General features: G+C 36.4%; 1 protein-coding gene across 1 annotated transcript; it reads left to right on the plus strand.

The window, feature by feature from the left end:
- The first annotated feature begins 341 nt into the window (after positions 1–341).
- LOC134267080 (eIF-2-alpha kinase GCN2-like) lies at positions 342–9,665 on the plus strand. The gene is made up of 10 exons (XM_062749299.1): positions 342–404; positions 490–570; positions 770–904; positions 1,180–1,293; positions 6,356–6,493; positions 7,756–7,839; positions 8,293–8,393; positions 8,835–9,000; positions 9,146–9,256; positions 9,602–9,665. The coding sequence occupies exons 1-10, from the start codon at positions 342–344 to the stop codon at positions 9,656–9,658; spliced, it is 1,050 nt and encodes a 349-aa protein (XP_062605283.1). The 3' UTR covers positions 9,659–9,665.
- The last annotated feature ends 1,195 nt before the right edge of the window (positions 9,666–10,860 follow it).

The raw sequence follows: 10,860 nt of genomic DNA on the forward strand, positions 1-10,860 counted from the left end.
ACAGAATGTCTGGGGGTTTTTTTGTTCTCTGATGACATTGGACAAAGATATGCATACTTAAATATCATCATTTCATGCACTTTTTTCGGTACATATTAGATGAAAGCATGCTAACCGCTTTTCAGTACTTTCAGTACTTTGATTTTCTCTGGATTCTGTTCATTTGGTACATGAAAAAGATCTTAAGTGTGGCAAAAAAAAAGAAATCATTGGTTTAGTGAATGATTTTTAAAAAAAAATTAATTTGTAGATGCTCAGTCATCATAAAAACATATCCAAACCTCTGACCTCCCTTGGTCTCAGTGACCAAACCGTGTCTTCACTGCTGGGAATCTTAGAAAATGGAGGGAACTTACGGCAAAGTGGCCAGCTACTTAAGATGTATAACCAAAACCAGAGGGGAGGTAGGTAGACATTATAATTTGTCATTTGAATTAACAATGATTTTATATTGTGTAATATGAATATTAATCCAGTGAAATGTTTTAGGCTGCAACAAAAGCCAAGCAAGGTCTACATGAGTTGGAGATAATTCTGAGTAATCTGGACACGCTAGGCCTTAAGCTTCCAGTAAGTATGAACCACATTACACCATGTCTTTAATTAGCTGCATGTTTTATTTTCTATAGTAAATAATACATTGCATTCCTAGGATACAGACATAATTTTTATTTTTCACTTATAATGTAGCTAGTCTTCCATTTGTCCATGAAGTATTTTACAAAGCCGTATTGTTCATTAAAAGTGTTTGTTTTTCCTACGCTTGTAGGTAATAGTGTCTCTGGGATTTGTTTACAATACACATCAGTTCTCAGGAATGATATTCCAAATCATGGTGGACAATAAAAAGAAAAAGCACCACTCACCAGACATCTTAGCTGCTGGCGGTCGCTATGACAACTTGGTATGTTCCTTATATGTAATTGATCTATGATTTTAGTACCGGGGGTATTTGATGATAGATTTTTATCATCATTAGATACCGTATAAGCAGAATCTCTTATGAACGATTCAATTTTTGCATTTTTCCATATCGGTTGTTATAACCTTCTATCTTGACAATATCGAATCACTAAAATTACTTCTCACTAAATATAAATACCAATTTTCTTTTTATAAATCACTCAATTTGCATTTATACATTAAAGCATTTTCTGGATATCTTTATTTTTTCCCCAGATCAAACAATTTTATTCTCCACTATCCCAACCTGTATCAGAGACCTCTCTTCACGGAGTTGGTGTCAGCATAGCGTTTGAAAAGATTGTCACAGCAGTACTGGAATCTAGAGAGGTAATATCACAGTAGATAAAGTAGATTTTATAATTCAATTAAGATATTTCCTCCTGGGTCTTGTTAACATAATTGTATTTCATTAAATTTTTAGCTCACCTGAGGCGAAGGCTCAAGTGAGCTTTTCTGATCACATTTTGTCCGGCGTCCGTCTGTCCGTCTGTCTGTAAACTTTTCACATTTTCGACTTCTTCTCAAGAACCGCTGGGCCAATTTCAATCAAACTTGGCACAAAGTATCCTTGGGTGAAGGGGATTCAAGTTTGTTCAAATGAAGGGCCACGCCCTTTTCCAAGGGGAGATAATAATGAATAAGAGAAAAATTAATGGCATTTTAAAAAAATCTTCTTCTCCAGAACCACTGGGCCAGGAAAGATGGAACTCATGTGGAATCATCCTCTGGTAGTGTAGATTCAGGTTTGTTCAAATCATGACCCCCAGGGCTAGGGTGGGGCCAAAATCGCCGACCAAAGTTTTACATAGGAATATTTAGGAGAAATCTTTAAAAATCTTCTTCTCCAGAACCACTGGGCCAGGAAAGATGGAACTCATGTGGAATCATCCTCAGGTAGTGTAGATTCAAGTTTGTTCAAATCATGACCCCCGGGGCTAGGGTGGGGCCAAAATGGCCGACCCAAGTTTTACATAGGAATATATAGGAGAAATCTTTAAAAATCTTCTTCTCCAGAACCACTGGGCCAGGAAAGATGGAACTCATGTGGAATCATCCTCAGGTAGTGTAGATTCAAGTTTGTTCAAATCATGACCCCCGGGGCTAGGGTGGGGCCAAAATGGCCGACCCAAGTTTTACATAGGAATATATAGGAAAAATCTTTAAAAATCTTCTTCTCCAGAACCACTGGGCCAGGAAAGATGGAACTCATGTGGAATCATCCTCAGGTAGTGTAGATTCAAGTTTGTTCAAATCATGACCCCCGGGGCTAGGGTGGGGCCAAAATGGCCGACCCAAGTTTTACATAGGAATATATAGGAGAAATCTTTAAAAATCTTCTTCTCCAGAACCACTGGGCCAGGAAAGATGGAACTCATGTGGAATCATCCTCAGGTAGTGTAGATTCAAGTTTGTTCAAATCATGACCCCCGGGGCTAGGGTGGGGCCAAAATGGCCGACCCAAGTTTTACATAGGAATATATAGGAAAAATCTTTAAAAATCTTCTTCTCCAGAACCACTGGGCCAGGAAAGATGGAACACATGTGGAATAATCCTCAGGTAGTGTAGATTCAAGTTTGTTCAAATCATGACCCCCGGGGCTAGGGTGGGGCCAAAATGGCCGACCCAAGTTTTACAAAGGAATATATAGGAAAAATCTTTAAAAATCTTCTTCTCCAGAACCACTGGGCCAGGAAAGATGGAACTCATGTGGAATCATCCTCAGGTAGTGTAGATTCAAGTTTGTTCAAATCATGACCCCCGGGGCTAGGATGGGGCCAAAATGGCCGACCCAAGTTTTACATAGGAATATATAGGAGAAATCTTTAAAAATCTTCTTCTCCAGAACCACTGGGCCAGGAAAGATGGAACTCATGTGGAATCATCCTCAGGTAGTGTAGATTCAAGTTTGTTCAAATCATGACCCCCGGGGCTAGGGTGGGGCCAAAATGGCCGACCCAAGTTTTACATAGGAATATATAGGAGAAATCTTTAAAAATCTTCTTCTCCAGAACCACTGGGCCAGGAAAGATGAAACTCATGTGGAATCATCCTCAGGTAGTGTAGATTCAAGTTTGTTCAAATCATGACCCCCGGGGCTAGGGTGGGGCCAAAATGGCCGACCCAAGTTTTACATAGGAATATATAGGAAAAATCTTTAAAAATCTTCTTCTCCAGAACCACTGGGCCAGGAAAGATGGAACTCATGTGGAATCATCCTCAGGTAGTGTAGATTCAAGTTTGTTCAAATCATGACCCCCGGGGCTAGGATGGGGCCAAAATGGCCGACCCAAGTTTTACATAGGAATATATAGGAGAAATCTTTAAAAATCTTCTTCTCCAGAACCACTGGGCCAGGAAAGATGGAACTCATGTGGAATCATCCTCAGGTAGTGTAGATTCAAGTTTGTTCAAATCATGACCCCCGGGGCTAGGGTGGGGCCAAAATGGCCGACCCAAGTTTTACATAGGAATATATAGGAGAAATCTTTAAAAATCTTCTTCTCCAGAACCACTGGGCCAGGAAAGATGGAACTCAAGTGGAATCATCCTCAGGTAGTGTAGATTCAAGTTTGTTCAAATCATGATCCCCGGGGCTAGGGTGGGGCCAAAATGGCCGACCCAAGTTTTACATAGGAATATATAGGAGAAATCTTTAAAAATCTTCTTCTCCAGAACCACTGGGCCAGGAAAGCAGCAACCCATGGGGAATCACCCTCAGGTAGTGTAGATTCAATTTTGTTCAAATCATGACCCCCGGGGCTAGGGTGGGGCCAAAATGGCCGACCCAAGTTTTACATAGGAATATATAGGAGAAATCTTTAAAAATCTTCTTCTCCAGAACCACTGGGCCAGGAAAGATGGAACTCATGTGGAATCATCCTCAGGTAGTGTAGATTCAAGTTTGTTCAAATCATGACCCCCGGGGCTAGGGTGGGGCCAAAATGGCCGACCCAAGTTTTACATAGGAATACAGTACCGACCAGACCCAACCTGACACCAAAGCAGTCCCAAAAAGCAGTCCCCGGGACTGCTTTGGGACCGCTCTGGGACTGCTGTGGGACTGCTCTGGGACCGCTATGGGACTGCTCTGGGACCGCTATGGGACTGCTCTGGGACTGCTATGAAAAGCAGTCCCAGCAGTCCCAGCTGCCCCCGGGACTGCTTTCTGGGACTGCTTTGTTCACTCATGTGTGAAAAAGGTTCTGAGTGACATGATAGCTCCGCCCCCTTGTGTATTCTGAATTTGCAGGCTTCCTGTTGTTTTGTTTACTTGCAGCAGAGAGGAGTTTAAACTGTTTAATAAGCAAGAATTTTTTACATTTTTTTAATAAGTAGAGATTATTACAGTTAATTGATATTTTCAGGGACTGTATATTTACACAAATTAATGTGTATTTAGAATAAATAAAAAAAAGATAAGGTTGATAAATAAGGAATTCATGAGAAAATTTTTATCCCTAAAAGTAAACTACAAGTTTATGAGAAAAAAAATAGCTACATGTGGGCCTTTTTTAATTATTTAATGTTAAATTTTAATATGTACTCAAAATTTGCATTGGTACTAATTAAAAATAATCATTACAGTTAGATATAAAATGTTTTTTATTAAAAATGCTACACATTTTATAAGGACCACGCTAAAAAAGAGTATTCCATGTAACCCTCAAATAAAACCCAACAATTTATTAAACGACCATGAACTAAAATTATGCTACTATTCTCCCGTAACATAAACTATGTGAATAATCATTGGGGAATTAATGAATTACCGCTAGCTTTTAATTAATAAACAAGTTATTAAAAGAGTACATGTATATTTATTTTTTTTAAAATGAAAATACCGGGAATTGTGATTTATTTCTTTTTTGTTTTGCTAGTCTTTACCTGGCCGATTAATGTTTATAAGATGGTATCAACACCCATTGTTTCAATCGCCTCTGGGCAGAAAAATTGATACATGTTATTTGGGTATTTGTATCAGTGTTACACATCATTGAACATGCTGGTAAACAATGACTCTAATTTCAATTTATTTAATGCGAAAAATTTGATGAATGAAATGTGTTTAAATTTCTTTCGGGATTAATTAATTTTGAACATAATCTGAAGCTCCCATTCTGGTGATTTACAGATGTACACTCTAACATTTACAAATAAAACACTTAAAACTGAGTTTTATAGAACTAGGCATTAACGATGATTAAACTGACATGTCAGTAAAAATAATCATGACTGAAAAATAATAATTGGCAAAATTAACACGGAATTTTTTTACAAGCCCCAATACTTAAGAAAACTCTAACTTTAGAGTATCCCGATAGTCTAAATTGGCAATATAATGATAAGATCTATTTAGATCTAAAGCTTCTTCTGGTGGAAAATATTTAATTCACGTTTAATTTTCTGTATAAAAAATAAATATGGGAACCAGTATCAATAACAGAAGAATTAATTAATATACCCGAGAATTGTGATTAAATATTCATGTTCAGTGTAATTCATATATGTATATGTAAGTGTGAAAGCCTTCTTCCTCCAATAAATATTATTACATTTGTAATAATTATTTCAATTTTTATGCGCGTACATGTTCTGTTCATAAATGACCTTCGCGTACATGTAAGGATTCCTGGCATACTACACAGTATCAATTTCTACTGCCTTTTATAGTTCCGTTGTTTATTGGAAATCTCATTTCTGAGTTAGCTCCACCCATTAAATTAATAAACCCCGCCCACTGGGACTGCTGGGGCTGCTTTCTGGGACTGCTTGGACTGCTCTCTGGGACCGCTGGGACTGCTGGGACCGCTCTGGGACTGCTGTGGGACTGCTGTGGGTCTGCTGTGGGACTGCTAACGCAGTCCCAGAAAGCAGTCCCCGGGACTGCTTTGTGTCAGGTTGGGTCTGGTCGGTACTGTATATAGGAGAAATCTTTAAAAATTTCTTCTCCAGAATCAATGGGCCAGGAAAGATGGAACTCATGTGGAATCATCCTCAGGTAGTGTAGATTCAAGGTTGTTCAAATCATGACCCCCGGGGCTAGGGTGGGGCCAAAATGGCCGACCCAAGTTTTACAAAGGGATATATAGGGAAACCTATTAAAATCTTCTTTTCAAGTACTTCAAAGCTATGATTAGTGATATTTATGTGGAATCATCCTCAGGTAATGTAGATTCTAGTTTGTTCAAATGATGAATGCCTGGGGGGGGGGGGGGGTTAAATTCAAGCCTGATGTGCTCAGGTGAGCGCTGTGGCCCCTGGGCCTCTTGTTGGTTTAACTTTTCAAAATTATTTTTGATTAAATGTGAGGGGTTTATTCAACCCATAAATAACAGTATCTTATTTTAAAAATGTAAACAAAAAAGTATGCTTATTACATTTTTACAGACGAATCCTCCTAGCGCCTATGACATTTTGGTGTGTACTACTTTTGGACACAAGCCCATGCTGAAGGAGAGAATGACCATTGTAAGAGATCTGTGGGCAGCAGGACTCAGGGCCGAAATCTACCTAGATAGCATGCAGGTAAAGTTAAATCTACTTAGACAGCATGCAGGTAAAGTAAAATCTACTTAGACAGTATGCAGGTAAAGTTAAATCTACATAGATAGCATGCAGGTAAAGTTAAATCTACTTAAACAGCATGCAGGTAAAGTTACATCCACTTAGTCAGCTTGCAGGTAAAGTTAAATCTACTTAGACAGCATGCAGGTAAAGTTAAATCTACTTAGACAGCATGCAGGTAAAGTTAAATTTACCTAGACAGCATGCAGGTAAAGTAAAATCTACTTAGACAGCATGCAGGTAAAGTAAAATCTTCTTAGTCAGCATGCAGGTAAAGTTACATCAACTTAGTCAGCATGCAGGTAAAGTAAAATCTACTTAGACAGCATGCAAGTAAAGTAAAATTTACCTAGACAGCATGCAGGTAAAGTAAAATCTACTTAGTCAGCATGCAGGTAAAGTTACATCCACTTAGTCAGCATGCAGGTAAAGTAAAATCTACTTAGACAGCATGCAGGTAAAGTAAAATTTACCTAGACAGCATGCAGGTAAAGTAAAATCTACTTAGACAGCATGCAGGTAAAGTTAAATCTACTTAGACAGCATGCAGGTAAAGTTAAATCTACTTAGACAGCATGCAGGTAAAGTAAAATCTACTTAGACAGCATGCAAGTAAAGTAAAATTTACCTAGACAGCATGCAGGTAAAGTAAAATCTACTTAGACAGCATGCAGGTAAAGTAAAATCTACTTAGACAGCATGCAGGTAAAGTAAAATCTACTTAGACAGCATGCAAGTAAAGTAAAATTTACCCAGACAGCATGCAGGTAAAGTAAAATCTACTTAGACAGCATGCAGGTAAAGTAAAATCTACCTAGACAGCATGCAAGAAAAAACATAAAGATTTCAAAATGTTTAATGATGAATCATGATTTAAATCTGTTGCAAATACTGTAAATGTATTAAATTTACCAGTGTATTCTATTTAGCTATTTTAGCGGAAAACATCATCCGCTAAATCAAGTACATGGCTAAATGTCTTGTTTATCATAGATTTATATAAAGCACATTCAGATAGCGCTAAATCAAATCTACACTAACTTGCTGAGACATGAATTTCCGCCAAATATCATACACACCCAATATAATACATTTACAGTAACAGTTGGTACACTATCCAGAAGATTCAATAAACAGATGCCTTGCAGAAAGTTATTGTTCATGGGGACGTAAGTTTGTGAGTGAAAATGAGACACAAAATCTAGGAACGTTTCTAATTTCAGGCACAAGAAGACATACAGGACTTCTGTCGCAGTAATGGAGTAGCCTTTATGGTCACCTTGCAGGAGGGGGATACTACAATCAAGGTCAGATATTAACGTACCGTATAAGTGGAAATTTTAGCGAGACGCAAATTTAGCGATTTCTAACTAAAATCTGGTATTTTATTTTTAGCGAGAAGCAATTTTAGCGATTTTAAAATGCTAACTAAAAGAAGCTATTACAAATAATATGCAATTGATTTTTAGCGATATTCAATTTTAGCCATGTCAGCACCCTCGCTAACAATGCCAAAATTAAATCCTCGCTAAAAATTCTACTTACACAGTATTATATTTTATTTCAAGTGTTTTTTGCCTTTGTTATACAATGAAATCAATAAAATGTTAACTGAGTTGTTAAATGAACAAAAAGATTTTGGTAATTCATGGGGGGAATTCAGGAGTGAATGAAAATGTGAATAGGCACATGCAATTTAGAACAATTCATTATAATTAACATTACAAGAACAAGGGTGTAAGCTTAAACTTTTTGAATAGGTGAGATCAATAGAAAAGGACAAAATTACGGAGAAGAAACTGACAGCAAATAGTCAAGTGGTGGATTTCCTACAACAGAAGTTGCAGGCATCATCTAAACAGTAAGTTACAATAGTTAACTTAATATCATGGGATATACACTACCTGTTACAGTTTTAGAAGCAGGTCTCATTCCAAAGTAACTATAATTCATATGGTGACTAATTAAACTTGCATGGCTGATGTATTTAGCGATTCACATTTCAAAACTGGCTTTGGTCTGCTGGATCTGACCTTTGTGATTCAGAAGAGAGAACAGGTTGAAGTCTTTGGACCAGGTTCTTTCTTAAATTTGTGTAATCCCTACCTTGACCGTGCATGAATGAAGCATTCAGGAATACTCACTTTCAGATTGGCTGTAGAACCTGGTCTTTATTTTCTGGAGCGACCAGGTGAATGATTGTGGAGCAGATTTTTCCAGAGTAATTATAAGCTCTGTAGTGACCAAACTTGATGTTACATGTTATTGTGTATACACACTACCAGACATTACTTGTTTTCAGAGAGCAGTCAGAACCAAACCAGGGCACCCCTTGTAAGAATATAGCAGTCCTGAATTATCCTGAGGCCAACACGTCTAACTACAGCAGCAACATGCTCATCAACTTCAACTTTGTCATCGAGAACGGAAAACTGGCCACAAAATCCAGATATAAATATGAATCTCAGGTAAATTTGAGCTGGATTTTACATTTTGAATTTTTGTGTTTAATTTTTTATTACACCACTTTTCCCACCCCCCTTTCCCCTCCAAAAAAAAATTTGCATTGAATTTTTTCAAATGTTATTTATTTTATTTATTTATTTTTTTTAGATATTTGCCAAAGTGAGTTCTTCCTTTCCCTGGTTGCCCAAAAAATCCATAGAAGTAATTGCTATGGAACTGACAGCACCAGTGCTGAAGTGCATTGTGGCATTCTTAGAGGTAAAAGGGTCTATGTCGTAATCAGAAATTAAACCAGAAATTGTGTAAAAATTCGGCAAATTGATGACTGGTACAAATTTATTCAAACACCACAATTAAATTTTGTAATTTCTTCCAATACCATTTTAATCAATGAACACCATATTTTGATAAAGAATCAAAAGTCTGTGGTCTGAAGTGTTCTATATTCTTAAAATGGATTTATGCTTAATATTTTCATTCCCTATAGTTTTAAAAAATATGTACTTACCTGATATAACAAGTTAAATTGTTATGAGTCAAAATTTTTCATTCTTTATAACATTTCAGTTTAACAAAAAGCTGATTCCCAATGATCTTTTACAGGTGAATGGCACGGAACAAGAGTTTGAGGACAGCATAGGACTGGTGATAGATAAGTAAGAGAAATTTTATACTGGTACCAAAATATACACCAATCATTTACCGTATATACTCGCCTATAAGTCAGTTTTTTTGGGAGTTAAATTTTAGCCCAAATCTCTATGTCCCACTTATATGCGAGTCACAAAGATATTGGTATTTTTCTGGAAAGTGAAATGTAGCAGTTTATATACATGTACATATATTTCTGATGATTACTGAAGAACAAAGCCTATATATGTATAATAATGTATGCAATCAAAGATTGTATATATAGAAAAAGTATTTACTTACTTTAATATTTTTTTTTATCTTAAGTGTGCATTAATTAATTTTTTTTATCATTTAAAATCAAATATCAGCTTAAGGTAGGTCGCGGGTTTACTGCATAAAAATTCTTACGAGAAAACATATCCTGAAAATTTGATATAATTTCCTAAGAATTTACAGCGTATTATCTGCAATTTTTATAAAATTTGCCTACGTAGTTTTAATGCTATATTACTATAAACGCAGTATTGTTATTAGTACATTTTTTACGCTTTACTATTGAAATCTTTGGAAAAATGACGTTTTAAAGCCATTTTGTGAAAATAGTTTCTTTTAAAAAGGTTAGATAAGTTTTTAAAGACGTAGACGAATTAGTCAGGAATTTCAAAATGTCAAGATGAGGTAAAATCAAAACTATTGATATAAAAAAATCAGTATGTCTTCTCGCTAGATTTTTCGCTAAAAAATTTCAAAGTTTCCTTTTATATTGCTGAAAATAATGTTGCGTTTATGGCGTTATTTATGTCTACAATGTCATTTGTTGAACGTAGTAACGTTTACCGTACGAATATAAATATTTTGACATTTGGAATATGCAAGATCTAAAAGATGTCATAAACGCAAAATTTAATTTTATTCATCATTTAACTTATTACGAAAATATTTTAGGATGACCAGCAACTTATTTTCACTAGAATTGTGAAATTCATATTCTGATCACAGAGTCAAAATGAACGGTATAAACATTCCTCGTGCATGAGAATCAACATGCAGCGACAACACTGCGAGTGATAAAATAGTAGTTCCTGTATTTTTAGGAAATTCTTGGTGTAAAGGATTTCAGGCATAACACATAAATTTGATCACTTTATTTAAAAAAACAGTAAAGAAAAAAAACTTCCAGATATTGGGGAAATTAGCCTTGGGGGGGGGAAGGGGGGGGTAATCGCAAT

The sequence above is a fragment of the Saccostrea cucullata genome, unplaced genomic scaffold (genome assembly GCF_032062105.1).
Source record: "Saccostrea cucullata isolate Sc308-1 unplaced genomic scaffold, CSIRO_AGI_Scuc_v1 ctg15237, whole genome shotgun sequence".
NCBI classification, from domain to species: Eukaryota; Metazoa; Mollusca; class Bivalvia; order Ostreida; family Ostreidae; genus Saccostrea; species Saccostrea cuccullata.